Here is a 20,755-nt window from a genome sequence, read left to right on the forward strand (position 1 = left end):
ACTATGACGTGAATTTGCTGCACTGACCAATAGAAGTTAGTTGATTTGCCAGTGACATTTGTGTGGCCATTTACTTGAGGCATTCAAGCAGTGACTAGTACTACTCAGCTACTTCTTTATAATGGCACTGTTCAAAAATATAGAGTGCTACATAAAAAAGACCTGCTTGCACTTAACATCCAGTCTATCCTTTGTTGCCAGCAGAATCTCACAGTACAAAGGTAACTGTAAGTCTTAGTGTAAAAGTAAGTGTCACATCGTTAGTTGCTCACACTTACTGTTGCTGTGCAAAAAAAACCCCACCAACCACAACAACTGAAATTACTTCCATAAGAATCAGGTTCACTATTGACAATGGACCTTTTTTTGCCCACAAAATTTCACTAATGTGACCACACCTTAAGGTTGCAAAGGGACTGAAAATATCTGGTAAATTTCTGTAAACTTTCCAGAATTTTAGGAAACTTTCCAGGATTTAAAAAAAATGTTTTGCAGTTTTCTGAAACTTTTGGAAAGCTTACGGAAATTTTCTGCCCCTTTTCAACCCTACCACACCTTGAGTGTCAGTGATATTTAGCATACCTTCTTCAGTCTTGCAGAGTTGCTTGGAGCTCTTAATGCTGAAAGAAGCGCTGAATGCTCATTGTCTGCATCATTGTTAGACAGCTTTCTAACTGTGCTCTTCATAGATGAGTCAGACACCTAAACAATGTGAAAAGCAAGACATTAGACAGATTAAATACATTCAGATGTTCCAAAAAGCTGATATATTTACTTTTATGCTGTGATTCACAGTTTACCTTTCTGAGCCGTTCAATGCCCTCTCCAGATTGTATGGCCTCCATTAGCGAGCTATGGATAGAAGTTTCCCTCTGTACAGGCTTAAAAATAACAGGCTTGAACTTCTTAACCGGTCCAAAAAAGTTACCCTGGTTTGGTTCAGACGGAATCTCAGAATCGTGTAACTCTGGCTTCTTTGTAAGTGGTGGACGTGTGGTGTCTGTTGGCGTCTGTCTGGCAGAGGTGTCTGAGAACTTATTGATTGATATGGCTTCTTCAGAGGAAGATTCCATGGGTTTAATTTGAGCAGACATATGTGTAGAGGGCTGGATTTTGATATTTAAGGGATGTGAGTCCAGAGATTTGGTTCTGTCTTCCCCATGCAGAGTGCCTTTTTCAACACTGCTTATTCTCTCAGAACTTGCTGGCTTTTCTGCAACATGACTGAAGTAACTTTGCAGGTGTTTAGGGTGTCCAAAAGAAGGCACTGAATTTTCGGGGGGTTTGAAAGCATTAGCAGGTTTTTGTATGTTTGTAAGTCTAACCTCACTATTAAACTGTTGATTTACAGGTTTTTGAACACCAACAGTGGACTCTGATGGCGCCTGCTTGATATCTGTTTTAGTGTTGGGAATGCTATTGTTTTTAGCAATGGCAGAAGCTACGTATTGGCTGGAGGTTCTTCTGGAGGGTATAAGAAAAGAGAAATCTCGCCTTTCAGCTGTTAAAGAGGGCTTTTCTGCAGGCTCTGGGAATGAAGGCTTACTCGCCACTACAGATATGGGCTTCCTTTCCACTATAATGACCTCTTTGTGTGTTTCTTCAGGAGGTGTTTCCACTGAAAGTTTAGAGACTTCAGACACAATCGAGGGTTTGAACACATCAGTATCTCTATTGTTTATTATAGGTCCCTGGTTGATCGTAGCTGTTTGGTCTTGCTTCTCTGCAGTGCTCCAGAATGCTTTGGCTTTGTCCAATGGGGATGTTTCTGTACTAGCTTCAACACTGGGATTGCCATTTTTCTTTGGGCCAGTGGAAATTTGTTTCTGAGTAACCATGTTGCCCTGTTCATCAATCTTAATGGCACCTATGACTAGAGAGCCTGTAGGCTTGGTCTGAGACACAGTCGGTTTGGGAGGGATGACTGTGAAGGTTTTCATTCCAAAGCGAGAGAAGGAACTCTGGGTGATCTTACCCTGAGTTGTTGGGACTCTGGTGATAGGTGTCCTTTCCTCATAAGCAGTGTCTGTTCTGAACTTCTGAACCATAGGTGCCGTTGTCAGTCTCTCATCAGGAACTTTTTGAACGCTTTGAACAGCAGGACGCACAGAATTTTGGGACTTCCGTGAAACACTGTCTTTCTGACTCTTCAATTCTTCAGTTACAGCTTTACTCTTAGTCTCAGAGTTAAAGACAGCTTTCTGTTCCATATTGTCCCGCTTCTGTTCCACAAGCTTAGTAGCTTGTGATGGCTTCTCATTGGTTGGAGATGGATTCATGGTTTTCTCAATAACTGTGAGTGTAGTCTCTTGTGACTGCTTCTTTATGTCTGGGGATGGACTTCTTTCGGGGACAGACTGTTTCTTCTCTGTCCCACAGGCATTGTTGTTTTTATTTTCGATAACTTCACTTGGTGCACACAATTGGCTAGTGATGTTTTGAGAGCTGTGTAACAATGCTGCCTCGCACTCACTTGAGCTGCACCGGTCATCATCAAGAACTTCATCAATGGTTGTCACTGGAATGTCCATGTCAACAATGGACACAGGTATTTCATCATCCATAAACACAGATGTTCCTTCTGAGTGATTAATGTCTAATATGCAGAAAACAAAACAACAACAACAAAAAACACACACAATTATGGAGTAAATTAGTCATAGGGCTTCAAACGTTGTTCATGGTATGATAGTTAATTTACCAGGAAACATGTTTACTTAAATTTACAAACGTTAATAACTGGTACAAGATTTTTAAAGGGTCATGAAACAAAAATTCATTTGAACTTATGAGTTTTGTATTTGATTTTTTTTTTTTTTTTTTTTTTTTGCATGTAATTTTGAATTGCAACATGCATTTATGGGAACCTTTGATACTTTTTACTCAATGAGAGTAAAATACAACTGTCTAAATTGGAAGATGCTATTGTGTTGTCAGTCTCCACTCATCTATCTCCGCTCCACAGGTTACCTTAACCACTTTTGTAACATTTTTTAACTGTGGTGAGCAGTGTTGGGCCAGTTACTCTGAAAATGTAATCAAATTACTGATTACTGATTACTCCTTTTAAAAGTAATCACATTACTGATTACTTTACTTAACAAGTAATTAGTAATTAGTTACATTACTAGTTAAGTTACTTTTTTCTCTGTGGAATTTATGAAATCCCAGCATAAATGCTCTCAATAAATATTTGTTATTAAAGCATCAACGTTCACAGAACACTGTTATTTTGAACTAAAGCAAGCGGCTGCTGTGTGCATGGTTTGGCATGGCAGAATGCCAGCAAAGAGCACTGCATTTATAATCTCTAAAAGACATCTCAGTTCATTGCAATCTCACAAATCTCTGTTATAACACAAGAAATATATGCGTAATTAATCTTTCATAATGTCTACAATTCGTGTGTTATAATGAGAGGATTCGTGAGCATGCAAATTTCAGCACTGCATTGCTCAACACTGCAAACACCTAAATAGAAACTATTATAACTAGTATTAGTTCATGTTGCTTTTGTGCAATAGATGAATAATTTATTTGTTTTAGATATTTTATGTTTAGATATTTCTATTTTACAGGAGGCCCGTGAATCATTTTATCATTTGCATCAGGTTTTGAGGGGGCAGGTGGCACTGGCACTTGACTTGACAGTGCGTGTGCTACATCCGATATACAATCTCTAGATTATAAAACACTGCATTCTGTCAGCAATGTAACACGGCAGTAACATATTGAGTCCTCGGCTTGTAACTATACTCTAATTACTATTTTGAAAATTTTAACACGTTTAATTACTCCGTTACTAAAAAAGTAATCAAATTACAGTAACGCATTACTAAGTAATGCATTACTGCCCAACACTGGTGGTGAGAACTAAAGGTATCATGACCCTTTAAAGTATTCATGAGAAAGCACAGCTAAAGTGGTTAAAATTTACCTGCCAAATTTGCATCTAGATCGGCCAGGGTAAGATGAATCTGAGCAGTAATCTCTGGGTCTTCTTCATATCCATTTTGTCTCTTGATTGACTGATGTCCTCGCTGAATATTTCCAGTACTGAGAAATCAATAAATCATCTCAGTTGGTTGTGTATTTAACAAGCAAGTAAAAGAAAGTGACCAACTTTAGTAAAGCTGTCCCTAGTATATAATTATTCTCACAGTAATACTACACCATAAGAATAACAGAAATAACATTGTTGTCTAATTATTGGGTTTATTAGTCTCACATACAATATTGAAGTCAGGGTCCAATATCAAATTGAGAAAAATAACAAATAAAAATTTTGTTTGTATGAAATTACAGTACAGGATCTACAATGTTAGATCAGGGGAGGAACTGCACAAAGTCTTTAAGGTTTAGAGTTGTATTTATCAACAATAAGGATTCCACCTGTCATGTTTAACTTTTTTTCTGGACTGGCCCTCGGAACTCTCTTTGCATGCATGCACCGGGCAATGCAAAATGATTGGGTAAGTTGATGTTATGAGAACACAAGCTTAGAAAATGTGTATTTTAACACCTTTAGAAAATGATGCTTTTAAAAATGACTGAGTGGAAAAACTAATAGCCCTTCCTGGAAAAAGGAAAAGCATGAAAAGACAGTATAGAGTCCTATAGAGGAGACAGAGCTAGAGGTGAGGCTTCAGGCTTTGGCGGAGACTCTGCACACATACATCTGGATAGCAGTCAGCACTTTCAGCTCCATAAAGCAAAGTTTTAAAAAGACAGACTCCTCAGTCAGCCCTGGAGGTACACCGGCTGGCAGGAAATGGATAAACGCGAGACTGGCTGAACTGTGGGAATGAATTGATGCTGGTAAACAGAGAGAATGAGAGTGATAAATCCTCAGCTCTGTCTCCACTCTGCCTGGAAGAGTTTTTGACTCTTGTCCAATGTAGAAATAAAAGTCTAATAAACATATTGATCTTATGGAGTTCAAACAATGTGGTGTAGATCAGAGTAGTATTTAATTAGTGTAGTAAATATTAAAGGACTGATGTTGTTTAAATGTAAAATATCTGAAATTGTAACAACAAACAGCTGGTAGGGAGTAGGGACTACGATTTTGTGACATAACAAACCCTAAAATTTACACAAACCCTGCCCCTGGGAACACGTAATAAATGGGGAGATGCCATGTTGCACATTTTCTTTCTAATGGAACTCAACGTTGTGTCATGCCATTGACACTATGGTAACGCCTAGTTCAGCAGTGTAGGTAGATCCTAAAGCATTCTACACACTGCACGATTTTAGCAATCCTATAAGATCATTGCTGGTCACACTGTGCGACATGGATCTAATAAACTTGGGTACAACATGTATGTAGATCGTACGATGATGACATCTGTTGACTTGTAGGTTACGACGCACGTTTCTATAGAAGAATAAAACATCATTTGTATGCGCTAGTGGTAAACAAAAAGAACATAATGAATCACACTTTGACAGTTGTAGTTTTTATGTGTGCTGAAAAAACTGGAAGCGGCGAAAGAGGAAGGAAAAAGAGCTTGAGGTAGGCAGTTTTATGTTTTAGCCCCAAGACGCGTTGATTTCATGTCGCATTTTTACTGGTTGGTCAGTAAATGTGGGTCGTAACTGCAAACACACTGTGCGATGATCATGGTGAATTTCTGACACTGCCAGAAAATTATCGTAGGCTATCTTTGGTCGCAAGACTGTGATAACGGCTGTCTTTAAACCTCTCTTACTGTACGACATAGGACCCCTGATCAGGAGCCATAATCACAGAAATCGCCATGACTGTTTCACGATGCCCATCTTTTGTCTGGGACAGCCGAAAACCGTGCAGTGTGTCTCGGGCTTTAGGACACAGACTGGGCATAAATTGTGGAGCATTTCTTGCTCCGGAGATTCATGAGGCGGAGGAAATAATGGTTGCAGGATGACTGGCTGGTTGGTCTCAAAAGACATCTAAGGAATGTAGTCCCTTCTGGGGTGCAAAATAGCTTTGACCATTCCAGGAGCAAATTCTATGCAAGAGAAGGCTACTGACAGGGTCTGCAGATCTCCTACTCTTTTAGGAGAATTCAAAGCTATTAGAAGAACCAGATAAAGCCTGATAAAACTTCCAGGACCACAGAAAGGTCCCAAGAAGATATGCCTCAGCCATTTGGCACCTTGGAAGGAGTGCCTCCCTACAGTAGCTTCAACAATAGGTACGTGGTTAGCAGAAATATCGGCCGCATATACCTTATGCATGGCAGGGATAACCTTGCTGAGAGGGACTCTTGAAAGAACCGGTACTGTACTGTTCACACCATAACTAGGTGTAAGATAGCCCTCAGCCATTTGGCATCTTCCAAGTAGTGAAGTATAGCAGGGATAATCCTGCTGAGAGGGACTCTTGGAGGAACAGTACTGTTCACAACACGACTCAAAGATCTTCCATTTTAGGGCATATAGTTTCCTTGGGGACGGAGCTCTGGAACTCTGAATTATATCAACAACCTCAGTTTAGAGACCGGAATCTATAATCTGGTTCCTCTCAGGGACCAGACTCAATGCTTCCAGATCTCCGGCAGGCTTCCAGATTGACCCCAACACTTGTGACAGAAAAGTCTCTCTGGACAGCAATCTCCCAAAGAGTGCTGTCCAGGAGAGCCACTAGATCTGAGAAACAGACACAGGATAGCCAGAATGGAGCCACTAATAATAGGTAGGCTCAGTCTTGGCAAGTCCTCACTAGATTTCCCGGAAGCAGAGCTATCGGAGGAAAGACATACAAACAAAGCCTCTGCCATGTCTGTACCATGGTGTCCAGCTCCAATAGAGCCAGAGGGGACAGTTGGTTTACTACTCAGAGGCAAGTAAATTCACATCCGCTACCTCCTCACTCTTCACTTCATGACCTCTGCCATATGGACTCCACCACCTGTTGGTGGGGTCATCATTCCCTCAGCACCTGCCTAGAAAGGATGTTTGCTCCCAAGTTTTCATGCCCCAGAATGTAAAATGCCCTCATGGAGAACAGTTTGATTTTTGCTCAAAGCAGGATCTGTTGCGCCTGCCTGAAAACACGGCACAAACAGCCCACCCTGGTAACTGATGTAAGAAACTACTGTAGTGTTGTCCATGCTGGCCAATACATGGTCATCCCTCAGTTGTGGGAGGAATTTTTTCAGCGCACCCCTTAAGACATTGAGGGAAGTAGGATACACAATTTTGTGGTATACTTGGTATACTAGAGCGGCCAAAGTGCAATCTAATGAGTGAAAATTCAAAATCAGACAACATTTTTCTGTTGAGCATTCATGTTAGTGTGACCAGGCCTGCCCAGAGACTTTTGTTTTTTGTGGTGTTTTATAGCTAGAGTAAACGTGTACATGTGCATACCTTTGTCTGGAGCCCCAGGTTGCACAACCCTCATCGCTTCACTGGAAGAGTCTTTGGACTGGTTACCAGGCAGTGCTGAGCTGGTGTTTAAAGACATGGGTGACACAGATTGCATCCTTTTGGAGGGAGAGACCGGGACGGACTCCTCAGCCATGCCCTCTGATGCTGCAAGCCCTGGTCTGCAAAACTATCACTCCTGGCAACAGACAACATTTCCACTTCCTGCTCTGCCATCTTCTCTGACTCATGTGCTGAATGCAGCCAGGCTGAAAACAGAGATAAAATGTCAATGTTATTTATGTCATAAAATGCAGAATAACTAAAAATCCAGTCCTTGAGGGGCTCTGCCCTGCAGAATTAAGCAAGCTATTCAATTCAGAGATACTACAAATTTACAGGCAGGTGAGTTTGATCATGGTTTGAGGTAAACTCTGCAGAGCAGTGGCCCTCCAGGGACAGATTTGAGGAACCCTGCTATAATGGGTCAGCATTTTAGATTGGGTCAATTACGTAACATGCTTCATCAATTCACCAGAATCAAAATAACAGAATTAGTGCAATATGTGCCTGTATGCACACTCTGTTAAAGCAAGCATGTGGAAAGAAAAGGATAAAAGGAAAAAGATAACAAAGCTACAGACACACACAAAAGATTCCAGACAGTCAATCACTATTGATTATCAAAATTATTGCAATCATGCTCCAGTCCAGTGTTTGATTTGTTACTTCTAAAAAAAACATGGTCTCATTATACAATTTTGGGGCCCTGAAATAGATTTTAAGGATTGTGAAAGATTTCTCTTGTTACAAGGCAAACTCTTTGATCTCTAGGAGTGTTACCATCAGCCAATTAAATGCTCCTACAAACTGTCAATGGGATGATTGAGACCCAAGTAATGGCAACAATTTGTTTCATACAGCCTAAGAAAAAACAGCTGATGTTTCACAGTATGCCATGGCTTTAAGCAATGATTGCAAAGGACTCTTAAAAACCTCACTTATGAGCACAGGGAGAGAGAAAAAATGTCCTTGAAGGATCTCAAACTATATCTAGGGGAAAACCGTTTAGAACCACTTAGCAAAAGTTTTGGAAAGACAAACACAAAGCCAACATTTATCTGCTCTTTTTAGGCCTAAACAAATCTGATCTCTATTTCTTGTGTTTCTTGTATATGAAAAAATAGATGGTGAATAACATCAAATGGAATGAGGGTCATGAATTAAAGCCAAACATAACTCACTTTGTTCTTGAGAAACTGCCTGTGCCTATTCTTCAAACTGCTCTCTTTTTCTGCTGTTCCATCATGACTTTCTCTCTCATTCTCTAAACCCTAAAATCTCTCACATAATCATCTGTTATTACAATAAATGAAACTGCCTTTTTCAGGTTATTCAAATCAGACAGAAGTGATGAAGGAGGATTTACTGGAGGAACCTCGGGATGAACTCTGGGTGTGTAGTGAGTGAATGTGTGTGTGTTCAGGTTTGGTAGTTAAGTTGACGAGAGGCCTGTTCCTGGATTTATTGTGACTCACAAGCTGTTTCCCAACCCTTTCCCAGCAGAGCTCATGTATATGCCAGCTACAACCACAGAGAGAGTTTATGTGCATGCATGCACACACTATCGATTAGTGGCACATGACATTTTGTGTCATGAGTAAACAAACAGTCACATCCAAAAATTAGACATTTTCCTGAAATCAGAGCCACACTACTAAGTCTGATATTGTTGACATCTTGATTACATACACACCCATGCAAAGATCTCATCAACAGACCAACATGCAAAATGAAACAAACCACCTTACTTTGTGGCAAACCTCACAAGTAGATCTTTCCAGGTGACAAATCATTGCACAATAATAGTGTTCCTCTGAACTCAATCTTTGGTTTATTTCCAGCACAATCTGACATTGGATGCATTCATCAAACAGCACACATAGGTAACAAATAGCACACAATAAAAAGTAGTTACTTAATATAAACCATAGATAACTAACACCGACCACACAGTAAAAAAAAAAAAAAAAAAAAAAAAAAAAAAAAAAAAAAATTCCAATATTCAGACTGAGCATTAAGTTCATACAACTTTTTGTTTGATTGTGATTCATTAATACCTATCATACCAATGAACCAACTTGGTTGAAGAACATTGATTTGTAATCCATGGGTTTTCAGATGTTAATATTTAAACAAAACCTCTTTAATGTTTTATTTTCTCTTAAGTAATAATAATAAAACATTATACAAAACAATTTACTCAAGAATTATACTATTTTAAAAGGGATACTTTATTATGAAGGACAGTTGTCTAACACTGACATTTTAAGCTCACACACAAAATATCTAAATTAATTTTAACTCTTTCTCCAGCACCCCCCTATTTTAGCATGGGCTTATATATATATATATATATATATATATATATATATATATATATATATATATATATAATGTATGTACATATATATATATGTACATATATATTAGTGCTGGGCAATGATTACAATTTTTAATCGTGATTAATCACATGATCTTCTGCGATTAATCGCATTGTTGTGCACAAAATTAAATATGAATTCAAAAGTAGTGTATTGTGCACTTTTTTTTTTTTTGCAATAACATTCGGTTATATTAAATAACAAACAAATAAGATGCCTCTTTACAGCAGTATTCTTTTTACATAGCAGCAGTTAAAATATTAAATAACATTAAATGTAATCAAATTAAATATAAAACCAAAGCTATTTGCCACTGCCAGGGCATTAACGTTTTTATAGAAAATATTTTATAGTTTGCCATACAAAAACAAGTTATGCTCAGAGTCCAGAGCCTCAATCATAACATTATAACAGGCTCCTTCTGAGCAGAGACCTGAGGGACCCAATTCAGCAGAGTAGAGACTTGTAGAGACTCGTGTGTGCGGGATAAGGGTGTATCACACTAGGCAATCTAAACCGTGCCCGAGCGCGTCTGACCCCCAAAGCCCAGTTCGTTTGACTAGTGTGATCGCTCCATGCCGCGGTTCATTTAGCCCTCCCTGGCTTGATTGGAAGATGTGGGCAAGAGCGTGGCTCAGTTGGGCTCTGGTGTGATACGCATGTATTGTCGGAGCGCAGAACTTCTGATATGTGCAGCATGATTGCGTGAGCATTTCTGAGCTCCAAAAGTGATAGATCTGTAAAGCAATATATTGTAAGAGGGTCGTGTGTTTTACCCCATCCCAAATGACTCAAAATAATAAAACACAAAGTTAACAAAACTTCCTCTTTCCCGCTTATGAAGTCGTGAGTGCTTCATGTAAGCACTGTGCTGCTGCAGTCTAAGGCCCACCCCAAATGCTCTCATTGGTTGAGATGCGTGATGACACCTATCCCAAGCCAGTGCTGATCAACATCCCACCCCTCCTGTGACCCATGGTTTGTCTGTATGTGTATTCAGAGCCAGTGAGCAACGGACTTTCATGATAATATTGTGTTAACGTGCAATAAAATAACTATTTGATATATATATACAAAAGACAAAAGATTATATATATATATATATATATATATATATATATATATATATAAATACACACACACACATATAAATGACATACCCAAATTCAGCATTTTAAATAAATAAATGAGCTGAAAAAAAAGGAGAAGTGTAATTTCATTAACCAGTATGTCATTTATCATACCCCTGGAGATATATCTATCCATAGTTTCTTTACTGTACATGGAATTACTTCACTTATTGTTGAGTTAAGGCAGCTCCCTATTAATCTTCACAGATGATGCATAGCATGCACTATGTAATGCTATAAACCTCCTAAATAATCCTGTCTGAAATGGGATAACAACCTCTACTGCAAGTGTAATCACCTCAAAGCTGAAATCACAAGAGACACTAACTGTAATCTGAATTAAAAACAACAACAACAACATCAACAACTTAGAAGGGCAAACACATCTCAAATCATTTAATAAGAATAAGTCACACAGACCCTTAAAAACAAACATAAAATGCACAAAATCTGAAAAAGTTTTAGATTGCTCTTGGGGGCAAATACATTAATTAAAACAGCATTTAACACTTAATTCATGCTAATTAAAAGCTGAGTGTAAACAAAGACATTTTTTCTTGATTGTGTTCTTGTTTCCCTTCAGAAATCTGTGGTTTTCCTACCTATGAATACAATTATAAACATGGTGGTTTATGTAATGTCTTAAACAAAACAGCACATACTTTTCCTTTCTGGAGAAACCAGCATGCAAAAGCCTAAAACACAACCTGTGCGCATGAGGTTTGGAAACTTTCATTAACTTGTGAACATAACATCACATGCTGTAATATCCCTCAAACCATTTCCGAACATCAGTTTAAGCTCCTTAAACAAATGTAAATAAAGAGCAGTGCTCCAGGACTGATACCTACATAACTCTGACCATGCTGTACGGTTCCATTCCTTCATCTGACTTCTCAAGCTAATCAAATGCAATAGAAAACAGTGTATATTTACATAGAAATGGCTTGCTTTAAGCTTTAGGAAACTAAGCGGGAGGAACGAGAACAGTGTGGAAGACAGAAGCAAGTGAATAGAAACCCATCAGGCAGAGGAAGGTGAATAAAAGGAGGAAAAGGATGGACGTCAGTTCACCGGCGTCCAGAGCGCAGGGAGACAGGTGCACAGCAATAGACTGCAGAAGAAAAAGAGAGAGGGAAAAACAAATATTGCTCGATTATAATGCAATATTTAGTGTAGTTGTTTTAAAACCACTGTAACATTAAGCCATGGGAGATGTATTTCTTTTATAAAATGATAATAGTCAAACCTCAAATGTGTGCATAATCCACTCCCATACATAAACACATACATATACGAGAAAAAAAGGAACATACACACGTAGAACACGTACATGGTTTAGGAGTGACAACCACATTTATATGTAGGAGTGAATCAGCTAAATTATCATTCTGATAATCATTACTCCAAAAATTGCAATGATTGGCAAAGTAGTAACCACAATATAGCTGCCCACTGCTCCAGGTGTGTGTTCACGGTGCGTTCACTTCTCACTGCTGTGTGTGTGCACTTGGATGGGTTAAATGCAGAGCACCAATTCCGAGTATGGGTTACCATACTTGACAAATGTCACGACTTTCACTTTCACTAAACAGATCCAGCACTTTATAAAGCATGCTTTGTTATAATGCCAATTAAACGTTTTACTTTAATGTACAATTAACCCATGTTTTATAATCTTGTGTTGTGTTGTAAAGAAAGACACTTTAATGTGCTGACTAACATACTAAAGCACATGTAAAGTACTTGATGTTAATTTTAACTAGTGTGTTAATTCAATATTAGATTTAAAGGTAATGTATTTAAAATTTATTATATGGCTATTCCAAGCTCTATCATTGCAGTCAGTGGATGTTGCAGTTGAACAGTCCGCAAGTCATCAAATAAAGTGCGCATCCATAATAAAACGTGCAGCACATGGCTCTGGGGGGAGAATAAAGGCATCCTGTAGTGAATCCATGTGTTTTTGTAAGAAAAATATCCATATTTCAAACAGAAACACTTTCTATCACTTCCGCCATCTGTCATACGTGGAAGTGATATATGTGTCATACAGTGGATGATGTAGCACGTTGGTGTTGCTTGATTACTGACGAACGCAGAGAGAGAACAAAACAAAATGCTGATCACGAATTAGAAGTACAAACTGCAAATTTGCAAAGAAAAATGTTGGAGGATTTCGATATAAGCCAAGAGGAGACTGGTTTTCCTTTGCTAAAGCAAGAAAACTTTGCTTCCTATGCTGTCATAAAAAAAACCAGCAAGACTAGCATATCTCAGTGAAGTAATCCTCACACACACACCGCATATGGCTTCCGCATTCAAGCAATCGCTTATGGCAGATAACAGAAGTAAGAGAAAAGTGTTAAAGATTTGAAATATGGATATTTTTCTTACAAACAAATCCCCCCCAATCCCCCCTCACCCCCCAGCCCAGCCGTGTGAGACACGTTTTATTATGGATACGTGAGCTTTATTTGATGACTTGTGGAGTGTTCAACTGCAAAACCCGCTGACTGCAATGATACAGCTTGGAATAGCCAGGACAATTTTTAATATAACTCCGACTGGATTCGTCTGAAAGAAGAAAGTCATATACATCTAGGATGCTTTAAGGGTGAGTAAATCACAGTCTACTTTTCATTTTTGGGTGAACTAACCCTTTAATAGAAGGGAAAGAGGTGGAGGACACCTGGGACATCTCATGCAATGGGCTTCCTCTTTGTTATGTCTGGCAAGTGATGGTTAACACCTGTGTATTGTCATAATACAGTGAGTATGATTGGTTACAGGAAAGAATCTTTATATATGTGGCTCTTTAGAAGTTGCACACTCTTATTCTGTTACATATTGCCAGTCTGTTTCTAAGATACAGCATTTTTTAGTCCAAGAACATTCAGCTCCACTCAAGGAAAAACTTCCTGAATGTTTTTGCACCCGCTTGACTAACCCACCTAATTATAATACTGGGCTAATAACCAAACACTTCAATGAATAAATAAACTGTGGGTTAGTTTTGGGCTAAAAACAAAGACATTAAACCAGGACCTCTTTCCAGTACTGCTTTTACAATATTCAAATTACATTTCCTGCAGTTCCTCAGAAAACTATGCAGAATCAAAACTGTAATTCCCCTTAATATTCCTAAGAAAAATAAAAACTAAAACATGCTGTTTCCTTAAGCATTGAGCTCCTGTGTTGCATAAGAGTAAATGCTCAATAGTCTATGTGCAAACAGGAAGAAGAGGACATATAGTTGATCACTGGCCACACAGCAAACAGTAAAGTATGGCAGTGACCGCATTATATTGTAGCTTGCTTTCGTCATCAGCGAGAGGATGTGTTGAAGAATGACTTTGAATAGAAATTTGAAGAATGACGTGAATAGAAGAATGACTTTGTAGAAGTTCACCTCTAGGACTATCATCCCAAACAAAAGTTTAAATTATCAATGGAGGGACTGAAGAACATAAAGGTCAATGTCCTGAAATGGCCCAGTCAAAGCCATGATATTCATCCAAATAAAAATCTGTGGCTCTTCTGAAGACTGTGCTCTTTAAAGGAAAATACCTAAGATAGGCTGAAATTACACCTAAACACTCTGCAAATCCGATATGTACCCCCAAAAGAATTACCACATATTACAATTAGTAAGTTTACTTGTGCGCTACATCTACATTTTAATAAATATGTACTTCTGTCTTTCGGATCACATGCTGACAAGGCCATCTATGGTACATGTTTTATACATGCTGGACAAAGCAGAGCTACAATCGATAGGTCTGTTAGTCCAACTTCACAAAATATGGACTGATATAATTTTGGTCAGACTAAATTGTTTGTTACATTTAATAGCAAAAATGAATTTTTTTATTCAAACTAAAATTGAATTTTCAAAGTACATGTAAACACATTGAGTAGGGTGTGGGGATTGAATACTACTTCAAAAAACAATGTAATTTAAGTAATCAATCAGCTTCAGCATTTTAAAGGAACAAAATGCTAATGTTCAGATATTAGGGTAAGCGTTTTGTAATGTACTGTAAGTTTTATCAATGCTATATACAAAGCACAACAGCAGAGACCGAGGTAGTCGGTTTATAAGTAATCTGGATGTACTGGAATAAATTGAGGAGTAGAAACAACATGAGTGGTGTTACATCAGTATTGGTGTGTTTACTCATTATCTTGTCCCACTCCTGTGGAGGTTACCTTGAAGCTAGCAGGTGTTTAAAAAGAAATAATACATGTGGGGTGTTTTTTGAGGAGTTCAGTAAGTAATATATCAGCCTCAGTAATGGTAGTTCAGCAGCTATCAGAAGAAAAGCTCCATTTAGTTACTGCAGGATATGTGTCCACTCACACTGCCATGATGCACAATGAGTCTACGACAAAGCCAAAGCAAGATAAATACCATGAACACCATATTTTAGAATTATATATGAAAATCCTTGCTGTCGGCAAATGGTAAAAAATAAATAAAAATAATAATAATAATAATAATATATATTTTTTAAATAAATAAAAACATAAAATTAAAAAAAAATAAAAATGTTTGTCAAGTATGAGAGAATAGTGTCAACTTTCAACATCTGCAAGCTTTCTATAATTTAAATAAAAATCACTAGATCATATAAATTATGGTGATTTATGAGCTCAGTCATGAAGCTGTGTAGAATTGCTTGTACCAAGGCCACAGTTAGGAAGTTTTTCATCTTTAGATTAGAGTGTCATTTTCGCAACCATAAATTCATATAGATTGTTATCTATGTGCAGGTAAGATTTAAAACAGGTATAAATTTACTACTCCCCTCCTGTTATCTAAATCAAAGCTATAATAAAGATTTTTACCAGTAAAGAAAAAAAAACTGCTGCCATTAGTGAAAGGGAAATGGAAGTAGACATGAATTCCATGAATCTACTTTGTTATAAAGTATTTTTTTTTGTTTGTTTGTTTTTTGTGCTGACTCCGTAATTCTGTCCTAAATCTTTTACGAAGTATGCATAGATTTTATGTATATTCTTTGTTATATTTTCTTTTCTTTTATTGTAATATCTGCAACACTGGTAAAAAGGTGAAATACAGTATATGGAGGAAAGAGAAAAGTTCACACCGACTTTTCCAGATAGAAAAGTCATCATTAAAATAGCCTGTTGCATGCTGTTATATTATGATAGTATAAATGTCAAAAAATTAAAAGTTGGAAATCTGACCAGCCAAGTTTATTACTAACCATGGGTAAAGTATGAGCAGTGAAACATGCAACAAGATAACCTAGAACTGTGAACAGATACATTATGTTTTTAAATAGATCCATCATAGAGTTTGACCTGTATCATCTTCTGGACTTAAAACAGTTCTATATTTATGCTAGCTTTCTCATCACCAGGTCTCTTTCACAGGTGCAGATAAATCTTATTCCCATAACCCCAGCTTCTGAGGAGACAGTGAGCACAGAGAAATCAATAAATGGTGTCTCACACCCTCTCTATTCTCCTTTTAGCTTTTACACTGAAATTTTGTAGATTTTATCAAAGTATGCAATCAATGCTTGGTAAGAGTTTTTCAAAAGCATGGTTCTTTAATGTTAAAAGTGTTTGACTTGTTCTGTTTTATTTTTTCCCAGCATACAGAGACTCTGTATCTGTTTTCTGTTTCTGCTCTACATTGTAAAGCTCTGCTCACTGTAGTTCACCCCATCCAAAAAAAGCAGCAGTGCAGATCAAGGCTTTGGATTTCATCTCTTATTAATTGAACATTCAGAAGAGTTGACAGAGTATTGAATTTTTGGCCTTTGTGAAAAAAACGTCTCTCCTGGCACATGAAAATCAGGTGTGTCCTCACCTGCATTCATCTTTGATTAAAGGGGTCATATGACGTTGCTAAAAAGAACATTATTTTGTGAATCTGGTTTAATGAAATGTGTTTATGCGGTTTAAGGTTCAAAAACACATTATTTTCCACATACTGTACATTATTGTTGCTCCTCTATGCCCCGTCTTTCTGAAACGTGTAAATTTTAAAAAAAGCTAATTGTTCTAAAAAGCGAGGTGTGCTCTGATTGGCCAGCTATTCAGTCCATTGTGATTGGCCGAATGCCTCAAGAGTGTGACGGAAATGTTACACCCCTTACCATACTGTGATGCCGTCTCCCGCTGCGATGAGACAAAAACAATAAAACCCATTATAAACGAGGCATTTGTTGCATCTGGTGGGGACATAATTACGAATTATAATGACTTATACTGTCTTTTTACTCGTTGCGTTGCATATCACGCCGCGTAACATTAAACAATATCTGCATTTTGTGATCGGAGAAATGACAAACAACAAGCGCTACTCTACACTGCTCTAAACTCGCGTTTGAATCATCAGTGGCAAATTCTTTAAATATGAAAATGTACTTATTTGGGCGGTGTTATGCAAATCTTCCCACACAGTGACATAGACATGTGGGGGCGTGTTTAAACGAGGCGTTTTAGGAAGGCGTGGATGAGTCTGAACTTTTATAAAGAATATCTCTTTGGGTTTGAGACTTTAGTCTTTGCAACTTTAGGGATCTCATCTATGCATGAACAGCTTGTAACACTCTTGTAACAATGTGAAGCTTCTTTGAAACAATCTCTATAAAGCACTATAAAAAATTATGTATAAAGCGCTATAAAAAATAATGTGACATGATACGAATGCACACATGTGACCTGAATGTGCGGAGTATACAACGTTTGAAAAATCTGGGCTGCCACATACAGTACGTGCGCAATATGCTGATGCCAACATGTGAAAAAGTATACTTCGCACTTTATTTGTACACTGGAAACTGTTCACTGTTTATTACCAAGAACATTTTAGCCAAGGGGTGGTATTTTATGCTTTTAGAAATCAGTGATGCGTTATAAAGTTGTCTTGGAACTGAAAATGAAAACTTGATATACTGGTCTTGTTTACCTGTTGTCTGCTCTCTCTCACTCCAAATTCAATATTAAACTGATTTAGTGAGGGAGAGTGAGCGAATGAGATGGTGGGTTGATGTAAAACTCAGCTTTTAGACATACAGCTTCTGGCGCCAATTTAGCATTATTTTTCCTTTACAGGTCATGTGTTGAACAGGAACTCATTGTCAAATTGCCAGCAAATCAGCACAGCACAGCAAATTTGCCAGTATAAAGAGCTGAAACAATGTTGTAAAAGTTATGGTTCATACTGTGGCTAGTTTATGTTTACTGTGCTGCATTTTATAACAAAAAATATTATCATTATTTCATAGATTTCGCTACAAAAAGAAATAGTTACATTACCTATTCCACTATTACGGTTATTCTCCATCTCTTCCATTTTTAGCTCCATCTCTAGCTCTGGGTCTTCTGGCATTTGATCCTCTGAACTTGGACCTGGTTCTTGAGGAGATTCTTTTGGAGTCTGAGGAGCTGCTTCTTCCTTGTGTTCAGGTTTAGGTTCAGGTTTAAGTTGAGGTTCAGGTTCAGGTTCAGGTTTAGGTTCAGGTTCATATTCTGGTTCTGGTTCAGGTTCTGGTGTATATGTGGTGTATGCAGCTATCACATGAACCTGATGTGTTACAGGTTCTTCAGCTAGACTACTGCTGCTGGATCCCGCAGCTACATCACTGCCGGAGCTACTACAGATGGACCTGGCTGGCTCTGAATCCTCAATACTATGGCTCAGATCAGAATCATCGGCTGGAGTTGAGGCTCTGGGAGATGGCAGCAGGGTCCTTTCAACTGGCACTGGGACACAGGGGGCCCACACAGATGCAGTAGGCATAGAAGTGGAAATAACTGGTTCGGGCGACGGTGTGGGTGGAGGTGCTGGAGCCTTCCGCTTCTTAAGATGGTTGTGTGAGGATGGAGAGCTGAGGTTTATCTATAGAGGAAGACAGAGGACAAATGTAAATGTTTGAATATTCAGGACTTCTGGGAGGTTCAGGGTTGTTGCTATGCAGTTACTAAGTACCGAGTGTTTTTTACTGTTATATGGTTATTGGAATGTGCATGATTGCACGGGCATTGCTTACTTAAGTAAAAGGTCTCTATGGGCCAGATTTACTAACAGGTTGCGCCAGCGCAAACCGTCTTTTGTTGTTAAAAATAGTACTGTCAGGATTTACTAAAGACGCACAATAAAGAATTAGCAATGAAAAGGCGTTGACAGTTATTTTTGTGCCAGACCTTACTGAATATGCATTTGTGAGTTTACCTTACAGACGCAAAAATTTATGGGAGGAGAGTATTAAAATTAATCACACAAATGATTTACTAACATTTGTGCTTGTCAAATTACTGGTATTCATGACATTATTTAATGCCCCAAAAAAGTTTGAACTTGAAATGGTTGCAATTGACCTTTCGGTCTGCCCCGCCTCCCTTAGTTACTGTTGCTCACTCGGACAAACAAACAGAGTTGATCACTGTCTTACAATGACAGCTGTCATTGAAAACCTTCTTCCGAGGTGTTTCTGCTAAATTTGGGACACAGATGGACCTTCAAGTGGGACTTAAATATGCCATGGAGGGATATATAAAAGATATTAAAATAAATATGTAAAAATACAGATCACAATGCAAACGGGAGAATTATGTTACAGTCGCCACGATCGCAATGACAACATCCCGGCTCAACACCGTTCATATACTGCATAGTAAGATTAAATTAATTTACATTTAACCAGATTAATATGGAGAGGCACTCTTATATAGACCTTCGTTTACGTGTTTTTGACTTTCACTGCACGGTACACTATTTAGATTTGTATGTTAGCATGGACTCACTAACTTTAACACTTATGTTAGCTAGTTTTATAGTTTTGATAACTTGCTGAATCACAAGATGACATTAACGTTCTGCTTGAGCAGATGAAAAGTTTAACTTAATGAGAGTATGACAACCAGAAAATGAACATTTTTGTCTTCATTTTGATTGGGGTTGAATGCTTAGGGACATTTTGCTCTGTTTTGGTTGGATTTAGGTAATGGAATAAAATTAATTACATTGCCTATCCTCTCGGGATAACTGGAATTAGTGTTACAAGTACCCTAGGCACATCGTTTTTTCTATTTTTGTAGCAAAAACACCATTAAACCGATGCAAACTTTGGATCACCCAATGTTTCTCAATGGACGCTGAAACCTAAAGATGTCTGAGTTCCACTCCCCGTGCAACTGATATTCGACTGCCAATGGCTCATCTGCGTTCGAGGAGAGCTCAATTGTCAATTTTTGTTGCTAGGAGGAGGCACCAAAGAGAACAGAGAGCATTTGGTAGAAGGGACAGCATTTTTTCCACACAAATTCATTTATTTTGAATGCCAGAATAACACATTATCCAAATCTGAACATATCCTTACACTAATATGTGCTGCACTTGGTATATTGCCTTGGTCATTATGGAAATGAGATGCTGCGTCTGTGTTCTTTAATTTGCGTGTTGTCAGTAAATCACCCGCGGAAATTTCCACGCATGTGGAACCCTGTTCGTAAATCTGGCCCTATGTGTCTATGTTTACACTTGGCATTAACATGTTTTTAATGTAAGCATATCACACTTGGCCATATTACAAGCCAGGTGTAAACACACACCAGGGCACACTGTGATCAGATCACTGAAAATAAATTTTTGGTGGTCTGGGAATGGATTATACATTGCTGTTCAAAAGTTTGGGGGCCAATACGTTATTGAATTATTTTAGTGGATTATACTTGGAAACTTGCTCCTCCCCAAATAAAGCACTTTAAAACATATCTCTCTTTTCTTCACAACTATTTCCCATTAGATATAATGTGTAAATGAGAAAAGTATTAACACAGCAC

The 20,755-nt window shown here is 38.1% G+C and overlaps 1 protein-coding gene across 1 annotated transcript in view; it reads right to left on the reverse strand.

Annotated features, from left to right (window-relative positions):
* Positions 1–20,755, reverse strand: part of cobl (cordon-bleu WH2 repeat protein) — a 112,056-nt gene that overhangs the window by 2,927 nt on the left and 88,374 nt on the right. The window contains 7 exon segments of the mRNA XM_042740501.1: positions 583–702; positions 801–2,596; positions 3,938–4,056; positions 7,360–7,399; positions 7,402–7,530; positions 7,533–7,625; positions 18,230–18,812. Coding sequence (XP_042596435.1) covers positions 583–702; positions 801–2,596; positions 3,938–4,056; positions 7,360–7,399; positions 7,402–7,530; positions 7,533–7,625; positions 18,230–18,812 — 2,880 coding nt within the window.

Source organism: Cyprinus carpio, chromosome B16, assembly GCF_018340385.1.
Source record: "Cyprinus carpio isolate SPL01 chromosome B16, ASM1834038v1, whole genome shotgun sequence".
NCBI lineage: Eukaryota > Metazoa > Chordata > Actinopteri > Cypriniformes > Cyprinidae > Cyprinus > Cyprinus carpio.